Genomic DNA, 25721 nt, shown 5'->3' with positions numbered 1-25721 from the left:
CATAGAATTAACCCAGAGTAAGTCCATTGAAATGAATGGGCCGGGATTTGAAGCAGCTCTGAGAAAGGTGGTTTGCCACGCCAGGCTGACCGCGCTTCCATTCCGGGCTGCAAAAGCATCAATCTGCAATCAAAAGCCGCCCTTTTGGGTGGGAGCCCTAAAAGCCCTTCCTGCTCGCTCCCTCCAGCCCAGAAGCGGTGGGCAAAGCGCGGTCCTACGCAGAGCCAAGCCCCCGCGGATCCATTCAAGTCCGCCGGCCCTAAAAAGGCCTAACTTAGACAGGGGCGCCAAACTGGCACTGCGCATGCGTCCCAGCCCTAGCCGCAGGGCCGGCCAGCCTGCCTGCCTGCGCGGCCTCGGCCGTTGCCAACCCGCGTCCGCCCGCCCCTTAGCGACCAATGAGACGCGCGGCGAGCGCGACTGAAGCGGCGTCGCCTAGGAGACCAATGAGCGCGCGGCTCCTCCCTTTCCCGCCCGGCCGCGGCCCATGGAGGAGTTTGGGGCGCGTCGGGGCTCCGCCCCCGGCTCCTCCTCTTCCTCCTCCTCCTCCTCGGCCGCCTCCTTTCGGCGCGGCGGTGGCCCCGCCCAGGCCCCGCCCCCCAGGCGCGCCCCCGCCCCTCCGACGCGCTCTCTTCACGGCGGCGGCGGCGCCTCCATTTTCTCCTCAGCCCGCCCGGACGAGACTCGCCGCCGCGGCCCCCCCAAGGCCCAGGCCCCGCCCCGCCCGCCGCCGCCGCCGCCGCCCCCCCGGGACCACGACCCCCGCAGCCGCCGCCTCTTCGTCCGAGCCATGAACGAGGAGTACGACGTGATCGTGCTGGGCACCGGCCTGACGGTGAGAGAGCCCCCCCCCCGCGGCCCCCCCCACACGCACCGAGGGAGGGGCCACGCGGCTGCCCCTCCCCTCTTTCATGGGGGGGGCGACACCAAAGAGCGCATGCGCAGGACCCCGACCCGGAACCCCCCCTCCCCCAACTCTGGGTGTTTCTTTATGCCCCCCCCCATATGAGGACCCCTCCCCCCACATCTTCTATAGGCTTCTGTTTGGACTCTTTGTCGTGTCCCCCCCACTTCTCCCCCCTTCTGGAGGCCTTGTATGTCCCCCCCCATTCTGTGTGGGTTTTTATACCCCCCTCGACTTCTTGTCATCCCCCCCAGTATACAAGAATTTCCCCTCCGCGCTCTCTTTTTTATCCTGCCCCCCTTAGTATGAAATAATCTCCCCCCGTTATTCACCTCCCCTGGACACCTTGTGTGCCCCCCCCCCCGATTCTGTGTGCTCCTTTATATCCCCCTTAACTTCCTGTCAGCCCCCCAGGAAAGAATCCCCCCTTATGCTCTCTTTTTATCCTGCCTATTGGACTCCTGCCCCCCAGTATGAAATAATCTCTTCCCCCCCCCCCGTTATTTAAGCTTCCTGGACCCCTGTGTGTGGCTCCCCCCCTTCTGTGTGCTTCTTTATACTGCCCTGACTTCTTGTCCCCCCCCCCCCCCCCAGTATAAAAGAATATCCCACTCTTCTTCCTCCTTTCTGGAGTCCTAGTCAGCCCCCCCAACACAAAGCAATTGTTTCTCTTTCCCCTCCCCCCAATTCTGTGTGCTTCTTTATCCCTCCCCCCCGTTTCCTTATCACCCCCCCAATATGAAAGACTCCCCCCTTCTAGGTGCTTCCTTTTCATCCTGCCCCATTGGAGGCCACTGCCCCCAACACGAAACAGTTATCCCTGGTGCTTCCTTATGCCCCCCCTGCCATTCCTTGTCACCCCACCCCCCAAATGAAGACTCCCCACCGCCCACACACCTCTTCTACATGGCTCCTTTTATACTCTGCCCCATTGGACTCTTTGTCAGCCCCCCCCACTATGAAAGAATCTCTCCCCTCCCCCCATTCTTCATTCCTCCCCTCTCATTCTACATGTTTCTTTATTCCCCCAATTCCTTATTCCCCCCCCCCATATGAAAGACTCCCCCCTTCTAGATGCTTCCTTTTCACCCTGCCCCACTGGACTCTTTGTCAGGCCCCCAACATGAAAGAATTGCCCCCCCCTTTTGAGTGCTTCATTTCACCCCTCCCTCCCCTAACTCCCTTGTCATCTCCCCAACATGAAAGATTGTCCCTCCCCCAATATGTTTCCCTTTTACTCTGCCCCATTGGATTCCTTGCCATCCCCCCCCACACGAATGCTTAATTTGTGCCCCCCTTTTTATGTGCTTCCATTAACCCTTGACTCCTTTTCACAGACACACACACACACACCCCACAAACAAGGAAGAATCTCACCCTCACTCTGGGTGCTCCTTTTCACTCCCCAAGGACTCCTTGCCCTCTCCCCCAGCACAAAATAATAGGTTGTTCTGCTCTTCCCCCCCCCCCTTTCCCTCGACTGGCTTCTGCCCCCCCCCTTTCTCCATGACGTTCAGAGTAGCCTTTGTGGTTTTCTCCTTCCTCCCTTTTCTGTGTCGCCTTCACAACAACCTTTTGAGGTGGGAGGGTCCAAGCGGGAGTGACTGCACAGCGGCTGGCCGGCAAACTGGAGTGGAGGATTGGAACCTATCAGGCCACACTCTGACCACTGCACGACACTCCCACAGCCTTAAGGATTCCCCCCTCCCCCTGGCTTTTCAGGGCACGGACTTCCTTCTGCCTTTTTTCCTGTTATTTTGCTGCTTCCTCCTTTCTTTCACTCTCACCCTTGGAGCTGCAGCTTTGGTTTTTTTCTCTTTCCTTATCGGCAGCTCAGCTACACGCCGCCGCCCCCCCCCCCCCAACAGCATCACCAACTTTCCTCCCCCCTCGTTGTTTTTCAGGGCAGAAGAATATGTGTTTGGGTCACCCCTTCTCTTTGACAGCATCATCACACGGCGCCAATTGGTCCTGTGCCAGGTTTCCCTTCCGCATCCCTCCCTCTGAAAAACCTCCCCCTCCCTTCACGACTTCCCTTTCCGGTGGCTTCCCACCCCAGGTGGCTTTCTCTTTTGGCCTCAATCTCTCCCCTTTGCTGCCAAATTTACAGCTCCCCAGACTTGCTCAGAGCCCCCCCCCCCCAATTTCTCTCATGAATGTCTTCCTAGTTTCCCCCTTCATTTATTAAAACCCTTCCCTCGTCCACAAGGGGCAAGACGTCTCCACCACTTGGGTCTTTGCTTTCACTGTTTCTTTAGACCTGCCTTCTAGGGTGGCACTTGTTGCTGTACAACAGCTAGGCTGAATGAGTGATTGGCTTCAGATCACCTGACTTGCTTTCTTTCATTATTACTATTGGGGGTCGGACTGGATGGCCCTTGGGGTCTCTTCCAACTGTGTGGTTCTGTTATTTCTATACTGCCTGTAGCCAAAAGTCTCTGGATGGTTTACAGCAGATGAAAAATAATCAAAAGGCAATAAACAAGTTTTTTTTAATTAAGTACAAAATATTAAGGCAGTAGAAACATAGTATTATTTGTATTGTCGAAGGCTTTCACGGCCGGAATCACTTGGGTGCTGTGTGGTTTCCGGGCTGTATGGCCGTGTTCTAGCAGCATTCTCTCCTGATGTTGCTTTCCCAACATCAGATCCTCTGAAGATGCCAGCCACAGATGCAGGCGAAACGTCAGGAGAGAATGCTGCTAGAACACAGCCATACAGCCCGGAAACCACACAACACCCAAATAGTATTATTTATTTCATTGTCTTCTATTTTAACCCTTGCCTTGCTCTGAAGTGGAGACCGGTAGCAGCTTGTCTAGTTCTCCCCTCCATCCAGGATTTGAACCCGGGTCTCCCACATCCTAGCCTGACATCTCTAGCCACCGTACCCCATGAGGGGCACGGCTTTGCAAAGTGTTCCCTGGAAACTCCTTTCAACTGAAATGTGCTGGTATTCCCGCCTCCCCCTCCTCTGGGGTCCAGCTGCTGGAATTCAGTCCGAAATGGCAGGTGTGCCCCCTCGGGCATCCCTTGCAGAACTCTTTGCCCCGCCCAGACATGTGTCCAGGTGCTCATTCCGTGTGCCTCATTTGTTATCAGCCATCTCAAGCCAAGAGGAAAGGCAAGAGATAAACATTTCAATGAGTGAGTAAATCATTCCCTGTTTGACATTGGATGCCCCATAAGTCTTCCCCAGCCCCCTTGATTTGGTGCCCCAATGCCAGCTCTGCTGTTGCCTCCTTAAAGCCCCCCCCCTCTCCACTCCCTCTTATCTTTCTCCCCCCTCCCCTTCGCAGCCTCTCCCGGTTACATAACCTCCTCCTCCATGGTATTTTCTCTCCATTGCTTCCATCCCACCCCCAATTTCCTGTAGCGTCTTCTCCTTGATCCCGTCCCTTTTGTTTGTGCTCCTGGGATCCTGTCAGGCCCCTCCCCACCCCTGAGCCCATCTGGCCCTACAAGGTCTCTTAGCCTTTTTTCCTTCTCTGTCAGGTCTCTGGGGAGCTACTTTTCCTATTTCTTGCTACAGCCTGGGTGCCTGGTGTGGGGAATTCTCTTAAGGAGACTCCCTCCTGCTTGCCTCTCTTGCTACAGTGTGTGGGGGCCACTCTGCGGTTCCTTCCCCATGTGAATACAGTGTGCCCTGCCTCCCGTCATCCTGGTGGCACCTTTCTTTCCCTGTTCCAGATCTCCCACCCCTTTGCCATCCTGCCCTCTGTTGACATCTTGATTTTCACACACGCTCCTTGGCAGTTTCTCACTGCCTGCCGTGCCACCCCAGTTACTGGTTCCACCTCTTCCTGGTGCTAGCCGGTAAGTAGGAGGATGGTTTCTTTTATCAGCTCCTACTGTTCTGTTGACACCACGCAGTGACAGATGAACCAAGCCGCCCTGTTTAAATGCAGGGAGGGATCGGGTTTTCTTCAAATATTGACGCTTGTGCCTTTTCTGTGGCTCCTTCGCCTTCTTTAGAGACCTCGTGTGACTTGTTCTGGGTTTGTCCCTGCCTTCTGGCCTCGATTGTCCTGGCTGGGGAACAATCAGCTCGGTTTCGTAGAGGGGTGAGAGCCAGCGTGATGTCGTGGTTAAGAACTGTGGACTTTAATCTGGAGAACTGGATTCGGTTCCCCTCTCCTCCCCATGAGCAGTAGACTCTAATCTGGTGAACTGGGTTTGTTTCCCTGCTCCTATGCACGAAGACTGCTGAGAGACCTTGGGCTAGTCACAGAACTCTCTGAGCCCCACCTACCCCAGAAGGTTTCTGTTGTGGGGAGAGGAAGGGAAAGGAGTTTGCAAGCCACCTCGAGTCTCCACAAAGGTAGCGAAAAGCAGGGTGTAAAACCAAACGATGCCCTCTACGGCAGCACATGCATGTATAAATATTTCCTGAAACTGACCGCTGTAGGAGTTCTCAGGAAGTGAACATGGTACAAAACAAAAGTCAACTTGCCGCCGCAGCTTCGTACGCCCCAAAGGAGCTGGCTTTTGGCAGGCCCCTGTCTTCTCTGCTCTGGTGATTCCTCCCTTATTTGGAGGCCAGATGCCAATCCGGTCGATGTCGCTCTTGTGATCTCTATGAGGTTGTTTTCCCTGGTAGGACAACTAGATTCCAGTAGCACCTTTTCACAACGCCGGCATCCATTAGACCCATGAAATGTTTGAGGCATGGCCTTTCGAGAGTTAAAGCTCCCTTCGTCAGATGCCAGAGCTTTGACTCGCGCAAGTGTATACCTCCAATATCTTGTTTATCTCTAAGGAGCTGCTGAACTCGAATCTAGTTATTCTGCCATGCCCTATGAGGAGAGACTTAGGGAGCTGGAGATGTGTAGATTGGGGTGATAGCCATGTTTAGATATTTGAAGGGATGTCACGTTGACGAGGGAGCAAGCTTGTTTTCTGCTGCTCCAGAGACTAGGACCAGGAGGAATGGGTTCAAAGCGAAGTGAAAAGAGATTCCACCTAAACATCAGGAAAAACTTCCTGACAGTAAGGGCTATTCGACAGTGGAATGCGCTACCTCAGAGTGTGATGGAGCCCCCTTCTTGGGAGGTTTTTAAAGAGAGGCTGGATGGCCATCTGTCAGGAGTGTTTTGATTGTGTGTTCCTGCATAGCAGGGGGTTGGACTGGATGGCCCCTGGGGTCTCTTCCAACTCTATGGCTGATTCCGCATGGGCCAAAAACAGCGGTGTGAAAACAGTATGAACGCTTTTACACCATTTAAAACCCTTTTACACCGTTTTCACACTGCTGTTTTTGGCCCATGCGGATTCAGCCTATGATTCTACTTCAGACTGGCCCAGCTGCCCCCTGAAACTGTTTTCTTTGGTAACCTTCATGAAAACTGCAGCTTAGAGAGGTATGCTCTACAAGAGAACATGATTCAACATCTGCCCCCGGACCATAGCCTCACTCTGTGTATGGTAAATTGAAATACGTATAAATGGATGCCGGCGTTGTGAAAAGACAGGTCACCTGATCCCGTAATAGCCTTGGATGTGTTCTATTCACAAAATGGCTTTTCCCCTTTCTCTGCTGCCCTGAAATTTATCAACAATGACAGTGTCTTTCGCATCTCTACTATCAGTGTCTGTAGTAAAGAAACTGATCTGAATGGGCGCTTGGGTGGCAATTCATAGGAGGAGAGAAGACGCATTGTTCCCGTCACGACTCCGGAGAAATAAATATGGCTGAATGAATCCCTGTTTCCTACAGTTGTCGAAACAAGCTCTTTCCTGCTTTTGTTCTCTGAGCTTCGTTCCCTCGGAGGGATAGAGCAGAGATTCCTCCGTTTGGGCCGTGAAGCATGCTTTGCATTCCTCGCTGACTTTGGAGGCCCTTGGGTGTAATTCTTCTAAAAACTGTGTGCAATCTCAGTGTTTTAGTACTTCAGTCAGTTAGCTGTGGTTGAGATGGTTGATAATGTGTGGAGCTGATCCGTTCGGGCAAACTGTTTCTTGAATCGGTTTTTTTGTGTTTTTCCTGCCATGTCTACAGCCTAATTTAAATCAAAGTGTCTTTTACTGCAACATATATCTTGGGACAGATCCAGTGGTGGGATCCAAAAATTTTAGTAACAGGTTCCCATGGTGGTGGGATTCAAACAGTGGCATAGCGCCAATGGGGCTGGGCGGGGCACGACGGGGGCGTGGCCGGGCATTCCGGGGGCGGGGCATTAATAATTTCTCTGTTACTGTAAAAAACTCTTACTGTAAAAAAACAGTTCCTAATTTCCAGCTGGTATCTTTCTGTCCATAATTTAAACTCATTATAGCAAGTCCTATCGTCTACTGCCAACAGAAACAACTACTTCTCTAATTGACTGTCTATCAAATACTTAATACTTTCAAATACTTAATTTTGTTTCTAGAAATCAAAAGAAGGATACTTTCCTTAAACAAGGAACTTTACCATATTTCTAAAACATGTTTTTAAAACAGCCCAACAGGGAGAATGATCCCGTTTTCTACCTTCGCTAACCAGCCACATAGGAAACAACAGGACTTTATGATTTTTGGACCTAATGGAATTTCTAACGGAAAAGCAGACCCAATTAGTAACCCCCTCTCGGCACACACAAATAATTAGTAACCCAATCTCGGGAACTGGTGAGAACCTGCTGGATCCCACCTCTGGACACATCCGTTACTTGGCTTAGCTGTAGTGCTGGTCATGGAGAACGGTCTTGTTATTTGTGTTTACATCTTTTGAAAGGCCAAAAGACTAAGAAGCCCTTTGGGCCAGAACTGCCAAACCCTGCGAGACAAATGACAATGAGTCAGTGGTTGTGCATGTGCTTGTAAAGACTCGCACCACCCCTTTCTGGACTAGTTGTAAATGCCGGAACCACCTCAAGCGTACCCCTGCATAGAATGGGTTGCAGTAATCTCGTCTGGAGGTGATGTTGCATAAATCACTGGGGCTAAGATTGGAACAAGACAGATAGGGTCTCAGTTGCCTGGCTTGGGGAAGATGGGAGAACACCATTCTGGGAGTATTTGTGGCTTGGGCCTCTGAAAAAGAGAGAGCAGCAGGAGAGAGAAAACAAAGAAGAGTTTTGGATTTATATCCCGCTTTTTCTCTCAGGAGTCTCAAAGCAGCTTCCAAACTCCTTCCCTTCCTCTCTCCCTGCACCAGATACCTCGTGAGGTAGGTAGGCTGAGAGAGTTCGAAAGAACCGTGGCTGGCTCAGGGTCACCCAGCAGACTTCGTGTGTAGGAGTGAGGAAACAAACCCAGTTCACCAGACAAGAGTCTGCTGCTTATAATGAGGAGTGAGGAATCTAACTCGGTTCTCCAGATCAGAGACCACTTCCTCTTAACCGCTGCACCACGCTGGCTACCAGAGGGAGACGAGCGGAAGCACACCCAAACTCTTGATGGAGGAAGCCTGTATGGACATAATCACAGAACCTCTGTCTTTGATGAATGCAATTACAGGTGGCTGTGTTTTAACCGTTCCATGATGACCCCCAGACACATGGCCAAAGTACCTGGGACAGTTCTGGGTTGGCTGTCCAGCTGGGCATCCTCCTCCTATGAAGTAAATAAATCAAGCATAGGTGAGAATTTTTGACTGGCAGTCTTCCACACTTAAAATGCATCCTGCCAAGGACCTGTGCCTGTTTCTAAATAAGGGAGACAGACTTTTTGAAATCTCTAGCAGGGCCAAGGCATAATTTAGACTTTTTTTTTTCATTCTACCGCACTTCTTCCGGTTCAGCTGTAGGTTTTCTGGGCTGTGTGGCTATGGTCTGGTAGTTTTAGCTCCTAACGTTTGGCCTGTATCTAGGGCTGGCATCTTCGTGGCGAGATGTGTTGTGTGGAGTGATTGTGTAGTGGGATGTATGTTTTGTCTACCTCACAGAGGAGTGAGGCATATTTGCATGTGTCTGGGTGGATTTCATTTACTGTTGCATTTGCAGTCAAATTTACAACTGCACTTGCATTCCTAGTTGGAACTGCATTAGCATGTGCGTGGGTGGGGTTCATTTGCAGTTGCCTTTGAACGTCTCTGGTTTTTGGTTTTGGTGTTTTTTAGTACAGGTAGCCAGGTTTTGTTGATTTTATTGATTTCGGCCCACTTGGCATTGCAGCTGAAGACTCTGGAGTGTTTTGGAAGTGAACCTCATTCCTTACACTCCAGTTCAAGTTCTTTCAGGAATCCTTTCTGTAAATGTGCTCTAGTTAGACACGCCTTTTTTTCCTGTTGAAGATGCTTTTAGTTCATTTATTCTGTTTCTGCGCCACATTGTAATAAAAGCTCAAGGTACCCTGTTTCCCCGAATATAAGACATCCCCGAAAAATAAGACATAGTAGAGGTTTTGCTGAAGTGCGAAATATAAGGCATCCCCCGAAAGTAAGACATAGCAAAGTTTTTGTTTGGAAGCATGCCCGATGAACAGAACACAGAAAAATAAGACATCCCCTGAAAATAAGACATAGCGCATCTTTGGGAGCAAAAATTAATATAAGACACTGTCTTATATTCGGGGAAACACGGTAGCAGAACAGCATGGCAGGCAACTTATTTGATTAGCAGACCAGGTGCTCGGGAGCAGCAGCAGCAGAAGGCCATTGCTTTCACATCCTGCATGTGAGCTCCCAAAGGCACCTGGTGGGCCACTGCGAGTAGCAGAGTGCTGGACTAGATGGACTCTGGTCTGATCCAGCAAGCTCTTTCCTATGTTCTTAAGGCCATTGCTTTCACCTCCTGCCTGTGAGCTCCCCAAGGCACCTGGTGGGCCACTGCGAGTAGCAGAGTGCTGGACTAGATGGACTCTGGTCTGATCCAGCAAGCTCTTTCTTATGTTCTTAAGGCCATTGCTTTCACATCCTGCACGTGAGCTCCCAAAGGCACCTGGTAGGCCACTGCGAGTAGCAGAGAGCTGAACTAGATGGACTCTGGTCTGATCCAGCTGGCTTGTTCTTATGTTCTCCCTGGCGCATGATGGCTGATCAGGCATCTGAGTCTTGACTGGAGCCCAACAGTTCAGTTGGGGTGTTTGAAACCGAAAGCCTTCCACAGTCACTGCGGTTTAAACACTACAGTTGGCTTCAGCGGTTGAGCAAAATTTCAGTTTATTGTAGAGAGAGCCCATCTTTGCTGCACAACATAGCAAATGCTCTAGCTGCGAGTTGTGAGCCTGACGGCAGCTGTGGTGAATGGTGTAATCTCTGGGTCTGCAATCGGTGCCTGCTTCCTCCTCGTGAATGTCATCCGCGGCAGCGTCTTGAGTCTGCAGGATTTGATTTAAGCCCTGCCTTTGATCTCCCTTTCACAAGAAACGAGAGCAGGTGACATGCCTTGGCTGGAAACTGCCGGTCAGATTAGTGATTACCAGTCTTTGTGTGACTTGGGACCAGGTAGTCTGAAAGACCGGTCGTCTTCTCCCTCGAAGGCTGTTTTTTTTTAGGACTGGCAGTTTTCAGTTCGCATTTGTTGGCAGTCCAAACTGATATATTGTCAAGAGCTTTCACAGCTGGAATCAGCTGGCTGTTGTGCGTTTTCCAGGCTATGTGGCCATGGTGTGACATGCCTCTAAAGGTGCCAGCCATAGACGCGGGCGAAACATTAGGAGCAAAAACTACGAAACCCTGGCCACACAGCCCGGAAAACCCACAACAGCCGGTAAGGTTTTTAAGTGTGTGTGTATTCTTATCTTTTTTTTTCCACATTGTGATGTTTGCAAAGGCAGAAAGGTGGTTCATGTTATAAATCAATTGATAAATAATCCCTAAGGTGGGAATTAGTGACAGTTTCTGCAGAGGCCCTGCAACTGTGATTATACTATAACAGTGGTGGCGAACCTTTTCGAGACTGAGTGCCCAAATTGCAACCCAAAACCCATTTATTTATCACAAAGTGCCAACACGGAAATTTAACCTGAATACTGAGGTTTTCGTTTAGAAAAAAGGGTTGGCACCGAGGCATGCGTTACTCAGGAGTAAGCTTGGTGGTAGTCGGTGGCTTTGCTTTGAAGCAACCGTGCAACTCTTCCAATGGGTGAATCACGACCATAGGAGGGTTTACTCAGAAGCAAGCCCCATTGTCAGCAACCAAGTTTACTCCCAGGTAAAGGATTGCACTTTTCTTCTTTGCCTGAAAATCAGTGGGGTTTAACAGCGCTTAGCAGGGTAACCTATACTGCTTCCCCAAAATTAGGTCTTAGGTTTGATGCTAATAATCAAGCCCAGCGGCCCAGGCCAGCCTAGATGTGTGTGTGTGGGGTGACTCTGTGCATGCCCACAGAGAGGGCTCTGAGTGCCACCTCTGGCACCAGTGCCATAGGTTCGCCACCACTGTACTATAAGTATACTGCAGGCATTCTGATTTTGTGATTGGCTGACTTGAAATCAGCTCAAGCAAGGAGGGATGGAGCTTCATCTACTCTGACCAGTAAAGAATCTGCAACTTGGACTTTGGAAGCTGAAAGGCCCTGAAGATCATGGAAGGAGCCCTTAGTGGCAATTGAAGGAGGAGTGCTTGGTCAGAGGTGTTGAAAAGTTCTGCCCAGTAAGGATTTCTGATGTGGTGATGTGAGACCTTTTCTTCTTTTTGAGAAGTGACAGCCAACTTATGGTCACCCTGTAGGGTTTTCAAGGCAAGAGATCAAAGAGGGTGGTTTGCCATTGCCTAGCAACCCTGGACTTCCTTGGTGGTCTTCCATCCAGGTACTAACCAGGTCAACCTGGCGTACCTTCCGAGATCCAACGCGATAAGGTGTCTGTTGTGGGGAAGAGAAGGGAAGGTGATTGTAAGCCACTTTCTTAAAGGTTTTGACCTCTTAAAGGTTTCTTTAAAGGTAGTGAAAAGTGGGGTACAAAGAAACAACTCTTCCCCCATCCGAGGATTGACCAGGGCCAACCCTTCTTGGCTTCTGAGATCCAACAAGATCGGCCTAGCCTGGGCCATCCTAAGATCAAAGCAAGAGATGAACTGAGGTGGTTTGCCATTTCCTCTGCGAAACAATCCCGATTTCTCTGGTGGTCTCCCAACTAACGACTAACCAGGGACGACCCTGCTTAGCTTCTGAGATCTGACTAGATTAGGGTAGCCTGGGCCACCCAGGTCAAGGCAAGAGATGAACTGAGGTGGTTTGCCCTTGCCTCTGCGAAACAACCCCGATTTCTCTGGTGGTCTCCAATCCAAGTACTAACCAGGGTCAATCTTGCTTAGCTTCTGAGATCTGCTAAGATGAGGCTAACCTGGGTCAACCAGGTCAGGGCAGAATTATTGTTGCTCGCTTTTTAGAAAACAATTGTGCTTTGGGCCTGCAGGTCAGAAGTGAAAACGTGGGCTGAGCCAGATTTGCTTGCTTACCACTGCCTTTCAGGTGCCCAACATGTACATTTTTGACCCGCAACTGAATGTCAAAGAGCTGACTCTCCCCCAACTGTCATTAAGTATGGGCAAGTTGCTAGGTGGGTATGCAGTTGTCAGATCTTGTTGCTTGTTCTAAATCAGGGGTGTCCAGCTCTGGCGCCCCAGATGTTCATGGACTACGATTCCCATCAGTCTCTGCTGGCATGGCCAAGCCATCCTGGCAGGGGCTGATGGGAACCATAGTCCATGAACATCTGGGACTCCAGAGTTGAACACCTCTGTTCTGAATAAATGAATGGTGATGGTCCAATATTGTCTCAGTGCTGGGTGTGTCTTCAGCAGCAAGGAGAGACAGGTAATCCTTTCTTGCCTTGTAGAGACAGGTTACTTAGTAATACCACATCTGATTGCCAGACTGCTATAATAGTAATATATTAATCCAAAAATCACCGATTAGCTCAAACCATTTACCAGCCTGTGTCTCTTCCTCCTGGACCTTGGTCACAGGCAAGCTGTTTTGACTGAAAGGAATGGTCCCTGCGAATCCATATTAGTTCCTATAAGGTAGTTTTCTTTTGGTTGTCTAACTCCATTTAAATGAAGTTTCATGATACAGCTTATACCCCGCCTTTCTCTCCTATAGGGAGTCTCGAAGCGGCTTGCAGACTCCTTTCCCCTCCTTTCCCCAAACCTTGTGAGGCAGGTGGAGCTGAGAGAGCTGGGACTGGCCCAGGGTCACCCAGCAGGCTTCATGTGTAGGAGCAGGGAAACAAATCCAGGTCACCAGATAGGAGGCCGCTGCTCGTGTGGAGGAATGGAGAATTAAAAGTATTTCACACAGCAATAGAAATGTTTGAGGGTTCCCAGCAAAGAATGCCCTGGCTCATTCCGCACATGCAGAATAATGCACTTTTAAATTGCTTTCAGTGCTCTTTGAAGCTGTGCGGAATGGCAAAATCCACTTGCAAACAGTTGTGAAAGTGGTTTGAAAACGCATTATTTTGCGTGTGCGGAAGGGGCCCCAGTGTTACATGCAGTTTGGCCCTTAAAGCATGTTGGGTTGAATCCAGACTAAATTGACAACAGCCCTCAGTGCTCTCTTAGTAATACAAAGTTCCTCCATATCACATCTCCGTTCCTCAATCTCCCAGGAGCTATATTTCATGGAGTTCAGTGAGCTGCAGTGGGAGGGGAAAATCAGGAAAGTTCCATTCTGCCACTGGAAATTTTAGTCTGGATCCAACCCATTCTGAATTTCTATGTTTATGATGATGAAGAAGAAGAGTTTGGATGTATATCCCACCTTTCTCTCCTGTAAGGAGACTCAAGGTGGCTTACAAGCTCCTTTCCCTTCCCCTCCCCACAACAGACACCTTGAGTGGTACTAGGTGGGGCTGAGAGAGTTCAGAGAGAACTGTGACTAGCCCAAGGCCACCCAGCAGGAATGTAGGAGTGTGGAAATGAATCTGGTTCACCAGATAAGCCTCTGCCACTCAGGTGGAGGAGTGGGGAATCAAACCCGGTTCTCCAGATTAGAGTCCACCTGCTCTTAACCACTACACCACGCTGCCCCCAGCAGTGCCCAAATCCTTCAAGCTGACGGTACACGAACTGCCTTCTTTGGCTGAAGAGGCCATGGGAAATCTGTATGCCTTATGTTTCTTGTTTTTAATTGCTGGCTGCCACCTTTAAGTTGCAGGCTTGGTAGTATTCTTACACTGCAGTTTTCTTTTTAGGATTTGTCACCACTGGAGGCACTGAGGAACTAGAGCAATTGCATGGATCTGTTGGCACAACTTGAACATGCATTCTTTGACTATGCTTCTGTAGTGGGAACAGCAGTGGCGTAGTGGTTAAGAGCAGGTGCATTCTAATCTGGAGGAACCGGGTTTGATTCCCCGCTCTGCCCCCTGAGCTGTGGAGGCTTATCTGGTCAACTAGATTAGCCTGTGTACTCCTACACATGCTAGCTGGGTGACCTTGGGCTAGTCACAGTTCTTTGGAGCTCTCTCAGCCCCACCCACCTCACAGGGTGTTTGTTGTGAGGGGGGAAGGGCAAGGAGATTGTAAGCCCCTTGGAAAGGGGGATATAAATCCAAACTCTTCTTCTTCTTCTAGTGCGCTGCATCCTAGAGCGTAGAAGAAGAAAAATTGGTATTTCCTGCTTTTCTCTGCCTTTTAAGGCATCTCAAAGTGACTTACAAACTTGGCTGTAAGGAGTCTCAAAGGTCCCTTCCTTTCCCCCCAACAGGTACTGTGTGAGACAGGTGGGGCTGAGAGAGTTTGGAGAGATCCGTGACTGATCCAAGGTGACCCTGGAGGCTTCATGTGGAGGAGCGGGGAATTGAACCTGGTTCTCTGGATTAGACTGTACCGCTTTTAACTGTTATGCCTGGCTGTACCACTGTTGGGTCACCCCTTGTTTGTATGTGGGTGACTGACCCAATCGCTAACCGTTTCTAACTGCTGTTCCTTGGCATCGAGGCTGAGAGGCCTTAACTTCCAGGTACAGGCCAGTCTGCTTGCTTCGGGTCTGGTCCGTCACTCTTCCGCATTGTGCCGAAAGCGTGCCTGCTTTGTTTTTATTCCGCTTGCAGCCTTGCTGGATACAGGTGAAGAAATGAGCTGGATCAATGGATGGACTTAAGATTCAGCTGCGATGCTTGCGTTTTGCAGAAAATTATCCCCGAAAAAAATCTAGATTTTCAAGTTTAGGAGCCTGGGTGCCGAACCAGCCAAGAGCGTGTAGGCAGGAACTTGCCTGCCTGGTATCAACAAATGGAATTGCACGTCAGCTTCCTTGGATTGAGCTTTATTTAATTCTTAGTGCGCCCTCCTGCCCACATCCCTGTGGAAACCTTATAGAAGAAGAAGAGCAGTTTGAATTTATACCTGTAAGGAGACTCAAGGTGGCCTGCAAGCTCCTTTCCCTTCCTCTCCCCACAACAGACACCTTGTGAGGCAGGTGGGGCTGAGAGAGCTCAGAGAGAACTGTGACTCGCCCACGGTCACCCAGCAAGAATGTAGGAGTGCGGAAACACATCTGGTTCACCAGATAAGCCTCTGCCACTCAGGTGGGGAATCAAACCCAATTCTCCAGATTAGAATCCACCTGCTCTTAACCACTATACCACGCTGGAGGGGGAGCAATGAATCCAAGTTGCTTATAATGAGTTCCCCTTCAGTGAAGCCCTAAAGACGCTTCAGCATCAAGCTTATTCCAAGCGCATCCTCGTAAGAAGTGCAAACTGAACAGGTTGCCGTTTGTAGTGTTTTGGTTTAAGATAACGAAACGGATCGGCCTTTGGGCTGGCCCTGTGGCGGATGGCTGAGGCAGCCGCTTAGGAGTGTAGCTCTTGTGGGAAGAAAGGTTCAAGCAATTTTTGGCTTCTCACTGTGCACGTTAACAACATTTACGCAATTTATACCCCATCTCTCCCAACCACGCCAGGCATGTAGACAGGCTGTGCGTAGCCCCTCTTCCCTGATGTCATACATTGAAAATGCTGGGGGGAAGAATTACCGTGTTTCCCCGAATATAAGGCATACCCATGAAATAAGACATAGTAGAGGTTTTGCTGAAGTGATCAATATAAGGCACCCCCCGAAAATAAGGCGTAGCAAAGTTTTTGTTTGCCCGCCACGGAACAGAACACCAGAGCAGGAAGCTGTGGAGCGGCCCCTGGAGGAAGTGCACCAGAACCTCGGGCCACCGAGGAAAGAGCAGCTTCTTTGTGCACGTTGGGAAAGGTCGTCGTGCCTCTTTTCTCCCTCTCGCCTTCTACTTGAAAGCCACCTTGAGTCTCCTTACAGGAGAGAAAGGTGGTTTATTAATCCAAACTCCTCCTCTTCTTCTAGTAAGTTAAAAAAAACCCTTCTAATATTTTGAGACGTTGCTGCCCGCCCCCAGAGCTAGCTGGCCGAGCAGCAAGTGGGCATTTAAACCTGTGCCCGAGGGCCAGTCCAGCCTCTGTTTCTGGCTGGTGGGGCTCGCCCGGCGGCAGCGATGGCAGCGCCCAGGCACAGGAGCAAGTGGGCTGCTGCTGCCTTCCTCTCCCCCTCCCACGCCTGCAAGGCTCGGGCTCACCTTGGGGCCTCGGCGCTGCCCCTCCGCCACCCTTGCTGCCTCTCCCACCGCTGCTCCTGCCCTATCTCCCCAGGAGGGATGATGACAGGGACGCCTGTTGTGCTGAGGGAGGTCGTCGAGGCGGTGGTCAGGAGCTTCACCAAGCACACGCAGGGCTCCTTCTTCCTCCTCTTGTTTACCAGCCCGCTTCTCCACCACCTCCTCCTCCTTCCCCCACACCCTGCAAGTTTGCAAGCTTCAGCTTGCAAAAAGACCCCAAAGTTGCAGCCTTTCCCTGCACCCCCCACAACGGCCCGGGGGTTGCAACTTGCAAGCATCGCCCTGCGGTTTGCAAGCAGCGCTGGAAGGATCGTGGGTATTGCTCCCTCCCATTTTTTTTTGCAAGGGATGCCTGGAGATGCAAAACTGCGAACTTGCCCCCGGGCCTGGGCACATTTGGGTTGGTTGGAAAGACTGGCCCAGGCCGGGGTTTGTTTTGGCAATGGGTCCCTCCCCACTCGGTCGGGCGCTTGGCTTGCAAAGCACCAGGTTGGTGTCTGCATGCACGGCTGAAGTGGGGAAGGGGGACCAAACAGCTCCCTAGCGGTGCTGGATTCTGCAGCGCTTTTGCACCGCTGCTTAGGCCAGTAGGGAGAATTAGCGTACTTTTAGGCCCCGTTGGAAGAAGCAAAGAGTGACTGACTTTGAGGTTTTAGGGTGTGGTTGTTCATGCAGGGGAGATGGGAGGCAAGTGGGCGGACGGGATTCCCCTCTCAGGACTTCTAGAGCAGCCTCCTAACCTGCAGCTCTCACTTCCAGGAGCCCAGCAACAGCTCAGCCCAAGAAGCCCTCCCGGGAGTCTTCCAAGAGGGGGAGGAAGAGGGTCACTGGGCTGTCGGCAGAAAGCCCAGGCTGAGGATGAGGAGGCGAGGGAGGCTGGCGTGATGCAGCCAGTCCGGCAGGAGGGGACAAGCTTGAGGGGGCAAGTGCAGGAGGAGGCGCTACAGGGGTGGAGGTGAAGTGAGAGTGAGCAGACGGAGCAGGGAGAAAGTCAGAAGGGAAAGAGAAAGAGAACGGAGCAGAGAGGGAGCCAAAGGAAAGAGCAAGAAGAGAGGAGAAATGCAAGGGAGAGAGAGAGAGAGAAGGCGAAGCAAGACAGGGGAGAGGAACAGGAGAGAAACTGCAAGAAAGGGGGCTACCAGGCAAGGGGAAGGGGGGAATTGGAAGCCCTGAGAGTCAGAAGGAGGGGAAAAGAAGAGGGAGGAGATTATCCTACAGGAAGAGGCAAACCACTGGGGTGGTGCAGCCTCTTCTCAACAACTCCAGAGGACATCCCTGCAGTCTGGAAGACGGAGTGGGACAGCAATCACTCTGTGGCTAACAGCCTTATTGAATCAGACAGACTCCCTAAAACCGGGGTCTCAGACAGGGGACAAGACCACCCCAGATAGGGGAAGGAGGGAAGGCACAAATTCTTGATAAGGATTCACATTTTGTCTAGTTTATGCTGGTTTGTGCATGACTTAACTACTGTACAGTATATAATAAATGTTCATTTTTTTTTGTTCAACAATAAATGTGTGAGATCTCTTCTTCATGGAAAAATAAGACATCCCCTGAAAATAAGACATAGCGCATTCCTTTGTGAGCAAAAAATTAATATAAGCACACTGTCTTATATCTAGGGAAACAAGGGGTAGGACTAATAAAAGGAAACACTTCTTCAGAATCTGGTGATTGGTGTGGTTGGAATAGGCTGCCACAGGGAGGTGGTGATGGCCCACTAACCTGGGACAGCTTTAAAAGGGAGAAACTTGGACAGATTTATGGAGAGAAGTACGATCTCCTGGCTACCAATCCCTGATCCTCCCCTTGATCTGAAGGGTTGCAAATGCCTTTAGCAGACCAGGTGCTTTCGGGCAGCAAGTGGGGCGTAGGAGGTTAAGAGCATTTCGTGTATCTAATCTGGAGGAACCCGGGTTTGATTCTCAGCTCTGCTACACCCCCTGAGCTTCGTGGAGGCTTATCTTGGGGGGAATTCAGATTAGCCTGTACCCTCTGCCACACGCGCCTGCTGGGTGCCCCTTTGGGCTGAGTCACAGCTTCTCGGAGCTCTCTCAGCCCCACCTACCTCACAGGGTGTTTGTTGTGAGGGGGGAAGGGCAAGGAGATTGTAAGCCCCTTTGAGTCTCCTGCAGGAGAGAAAGGGGGGATATAAATCCAAACTCTTCTTCTTCTTCGGGAGCAACAGCAGCAGCAGAAGGCCATTGCTTTCACCTCCTGCATGTGAGCTCCCAAAGGCACCTGGTGGGCCACTGCGAGTAGCAGAGTGCTGGACTAGATGGACTCTGGTCTGATCCAGCAGGCTTGTTCTTATGATGTCTAGGCCTCCTGCTTTCGGCTCTGTGTAGAGGCAAGGCTCCACAGCTCAAGGAAGTGGAAACAACTGGGCATGTGGGTTGCAGCCACACCCATGGAATCCTCCCTTGGTTTGGACTGGCAAGCTTCTCCAGCGTTGGCAGGCTGGCGTTGGACTCTGATCTGGAAAGTTTGGGCTGGACTGCCGCAACAGACGGGCTTCCTCCTCGCCATGACGTGTGCCACAGTGCATACCGCTCGTCATTAGAGAGGCCAGGCGGCCTTGATAGGCATTGCCTGCCTTATACGGCATAACCTTCTTCTCAGCACCCTTGTACAGAATCCAGCCGATGAAGCGTGTTCTGTGTTCTGCCACCAGTTTGTTTAGTGCCGTGACCTCGGGAGACCTGTGTGGGTTTTCTTTCGTTTGCGGATCCGGGACTTCAGCTCTTGTTAGATTTTTAGCTGGCTCATGTGCCGGTTTATAGCAAACACCTGTTGAGGGATATGGATTAACGTAGGGTGGCTACAGGAAGTTAATGAATAACGCCAGATACTCTCCTACTATTGTGTTCAAACCTAAGTTTTCCAGCATGGGGTATAAGAAACGTGGCGTTCTAATTACCTTTGCACCTGTCTACTTCCGGGGTCCCCAGTCTGGTGCCTGTGGGTGCCATTCTGCCCGCTGATACCGTGTTTCCCCGAAAATAAGACAGTGTCTTATATTAATTTTTGCTCCCAAAGATGCGCCATGTCTTATTTTCAGGGGATGTCTTATTTTTCTGTGTTCTGTTCGTCGGGCATGCTTCCAAACAAAAACTTTGCTTCGTCTTACTTTTGGGGGATGCCGTATATTTCACACTTCAGCAAAACCTCTACTACGTCTTATTTTCAGGGGATGTCTTATATTCGGGGAAACAGGGTACCTTTTCTGGTTCCCTGTACATATTTTTAGAAACTGGGCGTGGCCGGTGGGGCTTTTTTTTGCCAGCAGCACTTCTGATTGGCTGATTGCAAATTTTTCAAATGTTACTTTGGCAGCGCCCTCTACAACATAGGAGGGCCTCCACTGTGTGATCGAAAGGAAGCTGTAGCGGCCATTTTGCAGCTTGCTTTCCTTCCCGTGGCAGCCATTTTCCAGTTGTCATTAGGCGGCTGCGCCCACTGCCCTGTGGGAGAAATTCAAAGGTGTCATAAGAACATAAGAACAAGCCAGCTGGATCAGACCAGAGTCCATCTAGTCCAGCTCTCTGCTACTCGCAGTGGCCCACCAGGTGCCTTTGGGAGCTCACATGCAGGAGGTGAAAGCAATGGCCTTCTGCGGCTGTTGCTCCCAAGCACCTGGACTGTTAAGGCATTTGCAATCTCAGATCAAAGAGGATCAAGATTGGTAGCCATAAATCGACTTGTCCTCCATAAATCTATCCAAGCCCCTTTTAAAGCTATCCAGGTTAGCGGCCATCACCACCTCCTGTGGCAGCATATTCCAAACACCAATCACACGTTGCGTGAAGAAGTGTTTCCTTTGATTAGTCCTAATTCTTTCCCCCAGCATTTTCAATGAATGCCCCCTGGTTCTAGCATTGTGAGAAAGAGAGGAAAATTTCTCTCTGTCCACATTTTCTACCCCATGCATAATTTTATAGACTTCGATCCTATCCCCCCTCAGACGTCTCCTCTCCAAACTAAAGAGTCCCAAACGCTGCAGCCTCTCCTCATAAGGAAGGTGCTCCAGTCCCTCAATCATCCTCGTTGCCCTTCTCTGCACTTTTTCTATCTCTTCGACATCCTTTTTGAGATGTGGCGACCAGAACTGAACACAGTACTCCAAGTGCGGTCGCACCACGGCTTTATATAAGGGCATGACACAGGCCCCAAATGGTTAGAGACACGGTCTTGGTTCAGACAGCACAGGGCAGAGGTTTTTTGGCTCATCTGCAGATTCTTGCATGTGCAGAATTGAGCATAGTCACACCCTGGGGGCTTCTGTAGTCTAGTAGTTAAGAGTGGTGGACTCCAATCTGGAGAACAAGGTTTGATTCCCCATTCCTCCACCTGACGGCAGACTCTAATCTGGAGAGCCAGATTTGTTTCCCCCCACTCCATATGGGCAGTGGACTCTAACCTGCCGAACTGGGTTTGATTCCTGTTCTCCACATGAGCAGTAGGCTCTCATCTGGATTTGTTCCCCTGTTGGAGCTGGATCTGTTCCCCTGCTCCTGCACATGAAGCCTGTTGGGTGACCTCGGGCTAATCACATTTCTTTCCAAACTCTCTCTGCTCCTCCTCCCTCACAAGGTGTCTGTTGTGGGGAGAGGAAGGGAAAGGAGTTTATAAGCCACTTTGGGTCTTCTTACATTTGAGAAAAGTGGGGTTTAAATCCAAATTCTTCTCTTCTTCATTCTTCCCAGCTGCAAATCTAGCCCAGTGAGTTAGGACAACTTTGTCTATTCAGGTGTTCAAAGGAGAGGTGGGAATATCACATAAACGCATGAAGATGCCTGATATAGATTATCAATAACCTTCATATACTACGTCAGGGGTCTGTAACCTGCGGCTCTCCAGATGTTCATGGACTACAATTCCCATCAGCCCCAATTGGCCATGCTGGCCGGGGCTGATGGGAATTGTAGTTCATGAACATCTGGAGAGCCGCAGGTTGCAGACCCCTGTACTACATATTGAAAAGGGGATTAAATGGTAATAATTAAATGATTAACCACACTATGAAACATAATTCGGGGAAGGGCGGTTTATAAATGTAAATAAATAAAAATTTTATTTTGTCCGAAAAATCTAGAGATTTATAATAGTAACCACTCACCAGTGGGTTTTTTAAAAAGCACATTTTGGATTAGTAGGACTGACGTCAGCACCGTCTCTTCGTTTTCGCAGGAATGCATCCTCTCCGGCATCATGTCGGTGAACGGAAAGAAGGTGCTTCACATGGACCGCAATGCCTACTACGGAGGTGAAAGTGCGTCTATCACACCCCTGGAGGACGTGAGTATTCCCCCAATTGTTGCAGGGAACGGTTTCCGTCACAACAGACTCATCACCTGTGTCTGTAAACCGTAGCAGAGCTGCTAAGAGGCCTTCCGTTTTCAAAGTCACGCACTCCTCTATACTCTTTTCCAACAAAAGATCCCTGACAAAGTTGTGCTTCATTTTTCACCACTCTCCTCCCCATCTTTAAGATCCTGCTTCAGGAGCCTCTGTTCTGCCTCCGCCATTTGCAGAGCGTTTCCAGGAGTTACCTCTGATAGCAGCTCACCCAATGGCTGTTTCAGTATAAAACGTAGACAAATCAAGTTTGTTTGCCCTGGCAATCCCGTGCATGTGTCCTATTTTGGTTGTTTGTTTTGAGGGAGGTGTCTTCGTCGCGTCTTAGTGGGAGGTAGACCAGTCCTCTGAGCAGCTGCGATTCTCAGGTGGTGTCGTGGCAAGCTATGAAGAAACCTCCCTCACAGAAAAAGGAAAAAAGACACATACAGGGGATCGCCTAGGGAAACAAACTTTATTCATCTTTTTACATCGAAACGGCCATCGGATAAGCTGCAAGCAGAGGAAATTCCTGGGAACGTTCTGAAAAGCTCACTCCTGCTCCGTGGGTCATTTTTTTTAACGGAAAGGAATGTCTCTGTTTCAAAAGCACGTTTCACCAATAGTCGTTTGAGGCAGTAGAAGTGCTCTTTTATCAAACTCGTACCTTCGGGACCGCATTACCCCATATGTCCCAGCTCGGCCTCTGCGTTCGGCAGAGGCCAACTTACTAGAGATCCCTGGCCCCTCAATGATGTGGCTGGCCGTGTTTAATAATGCACAGAATGATGGCTTTGACAAACGTTGGACTTAAAAAAAGATTCTTTAATGCTCTTAGACATTTGGGACTATTTTCACTTATGGAAGCACACTGCTTTTACAACGGCCGCACCACAAAGGACCACACTTGAACCTTTGGGTGGAAAAGGGTATAAATGGGTGCATTTATTTATTTAATATACTGTCCCTCCCCCGAAGGGCTCTGGGTGGTGCACAACGTGGAATACAACAAGAAGACAAATGGAGCACATAAACAAAATACAGATTATAAATAATATAGGCTCCATTGAGTACATCTAGCTGACAGGTGGGATGAAATTGTTTCTAGTAGTATGGGTTTCTGCAGATCACAAATCTGACAGTCTCTTCTGTTTGTAAGCCCTGGGGGTGGGTCAGTGGGATGTCTGGGGCCCAAGGGCTTCATTCCTGGAGCGAGAGTAGGGGTGGGGGCCGATATAAAATTTGGCAAATAACTAAACAGGCAGTGGCGAACGATTCAGAATTCTGATTGTGGCTATCCTGAATAGATATGAAACTAGCACTTGTCATTCCTTGCTAGTCCGGTTCAGCAATTCGGCTGCTTGTTTTGCATGGGTACGGTCTGGGAGTTGTACTGAGCTGTGGCTCACTGCATTATTTCAAAGTTCCTGGTTCGTCTCTGGTGTTGTAAACAAGAAGTTCTTGCGGAAGGCGCAGTCTGTAGGTCTGCTAGGAGACCCCCGCCCGCCCCGTCCTAATTTCACAACTCCTTTGCCTTTCAAGTTGTACAAACGATTTAATCTACCTGGATCTCCACCGGAGTCAATGGGCCGAGGACGAGACTGGAACGTGGATCTGATTCCCAAATTCCTGATGGCTAACGGTGAGTGGCTGAGAGGATCCGGTTTCTACTGACCTGCCGGCTTCACATCTACCCCGGGAAAGGTTTTAGAACCGTCAAACAGTCGTAACTTGAGAATATAGAAAAGATTCCTGTGACCACTAAGAACCAGCCTGGGTTCCTCAAGAACAAGTCATGTCAGACTGACCTTATCTTTGGAAGAGTTACTACCTTGTTGCGGTGTAGTTTATCTTAATTTTAGTAAACATTAGGAAGAGATTTCTGACAGCTGGATTGGTTCCACAGTGGAAGGGGCTTCCTCAGGAGGGGGCGGTCTCTCCTTCGTGGGAGGTTTTTAAGCAGAGGCTGGACGGCCATCTGAAAGCAAGACTGATTCTGTGAACTTGCGCAGGTTGTGAGAGGGAAGGCAGGAAGGATAGTGTCAGATCAGTGCTTGTCTCTTGTGGCCCTTTACTACCTGCTCAGGGCAGGGATGTAGGTATAGATTTTTTATGGGGGGGTTCGGGGGGCCATACCCCACACCTCTGGGGGTGTGGCCATGCCCCTGCCTCAGTGCTTATAAAAGCAGCTCTCCGAGGCCAGGGATGGCAGATTTCCCTGCCCCCCCCCCCCAGCTGGGCTCCCAGCCGGCAGCCCCTCAAAGGCGTAGCCCCCATCTTCTATTATCTCCCATTGGAAACAATGGAGGATGGGGGCACCCCCTTTGGGAGTCCATAACTTTGGACCCCTGAACCAAACCTGGGTAGTATCATCAGGAGAGTCTCACAAAAGATCCCTGAAATTCTGGTGCTGCTAGCCTAAAAACTGCGCCCCCTGCAGGCCAAAAAACGAAAAAACACTAAAAAATACCAAAAAACCCACAAATGGGAGCGGAGCTTCAGATATGTAATGGGGGGGGGGGTTTGAACCCAAGGAACACCCCCCCCCCACCTATGTCCTTGGCCCAGGGTAATGCCGAGTCAAGAAGGAATTTTCCTCCAGACCAGATTCGCCAGGAATTCTGGAGTGTTTTTTGCCTGCTTCTGGGCATGGAGCAGGAATCACTGGGGGAACGGGAGGTGAAGGTAGTTGTTGTGAATTTCCTGCGTTGTGCGGGGGGTTGGACTATGTGACCCTAGAGGTCCTTTCTGACCCTGATTCTGAGCTGTCTCTTCCTGACTCAAAGGAAGCCATGGGGCTTCCTTTCTCCAAACTCTGCTAGTGACTGGGCAACGCTTTCCCCCTCCGCATTCCTTTCCACACCTTGGTGACAAGAGAGGCATCCCTGGGTGGAGTGTGAGCGGAGGTTCTTGCCTTCTGTTCTGTCCCCTTTGCCACCTGGCTGCTCTCCAGTTCCCATTAAAAGCCTGCTACTGGGCTCGCTATCGTAGGGGTGAGCTACATGGTTTCTGTTGAACGAAAGAGGTTTCCCTTGGAGATTATAGAATCGCGCTAGTCAATACAGTAACCACCTTTGCTTAGCCCTGGTTCCCTTGCAGTGGAAGTGTAACTCCAGCCATTGCATTTTTTGCTGTTCCTTTGCCTTATTGGCTGCCGTGTTGTGTTTGTGCGTGTACTTTGTTTGTGTCTCGTCCCCAATTTTGAGCCTTCCCCAAAGCTCCACTGGCTTCTACCCAGTCGATGCCACACCAAGACCAGCTCGGCCTTCTGTGGTGGTGAATTTGCCCCTGCCCCCCCAGCCTCCGCTTGGCGTTGGTCACATCCACCTTTTCCCTTCTGTAAAAAAGAATGTGGCTAGAAACATGGTGAACACCAAGCTTTCCTTTACCACTTAAATCCATCTTGCTTTTCTAACTGCAAAGATTGTCATGCCCTTATATAAAGCCGTGGTGCGACCGCACTTGGAGTCCTGTGTTCAGTTCTGGTCCAGCCACTGATCATTCAAAAAAGGATACTCGAAGAGATAGAAAAAAGTGCAGAGGAAGGGCTAGCGAGGGATAGTGATGGAGGGACTCGGGAGCACCTTCCTTATGAGTGGAGGGGCTGCAGCGTTTGCCGGAGACTCTTTAGTTTGGAGAGGAGGAACATCTGAGAGGGGGATAGGGATTGAAGTCTAAGTAAAATTATGCATGGGGTAGAAAATGTGGACAGAGAGAAATTTTTCTCTCTTTCTCACAATACTAGAACCAGGGGACATTCATTGAAAATGCTGGGGGGAAGAATTAGGACTAATCAAAGGAGACACTTCTTCATGCAACGTGTGATTGGTGTTTGGAATATGCTGCCACAGGAGGTGGTGATGGCCACTAACCTGGATAGCTTTAAAAGGGGCTTGGACAGATTTATGGAGGAGAAGTCGATTTATGGCTACCAATCTTGATCCTCTTTGATTCTGAGAGTGCTGCAAATGCCTTGAGACCAGGTGCTCAGGAGCAACAGCCGCAGATGGCCATTGCTTTCACA

General features: G+C 50.2%; 1 protein-coding gene across 1 annotated transcript in view; it reads left to right on the top strand.

Moving 5' to 3' along the window:
- The first annotated feature begins 499 nt into the window (after window positions 1-499).
- Window positions 500-25721, top strand: part of GDI2 (GDP dissociation inhibitor 2) — a 44499-nt gene continuing 19277 nt past the window's right edge. Inside the window, 3 exon segments of the mRNA XM_048500551.1 lie at window positions 500-835; window positions 21551-21658; window positions 23240-23339. Of these exon segments, the coding sequence (XP_048356508.1) occupies window positions 791-835; window positions 21551-21658; window positions 23240-23339 (253 nt within the window). The 5' untranslated portion in view covers window positions 500-790.

Source organism: Sphaerodactylus townsendi, linkage group LG06, assembly GCF_021028975.2.
Source record: "Sphaerodactylus townsendi isolate TG3544 linkage group LG06, MPM_Stown_v2.3, whole genome shotgun sequence".
Classification (NCBI taxonomy): Eukaryota; Metazoa; Chordata; class Lepidosauria; order Squamata; family Sphaerodactylidae; genus Sphaerodactylus; species Sphaerodactylus townsendi.
This window is presented reverse-complemented; position numbering and strand designations above follow the sequence as displayed.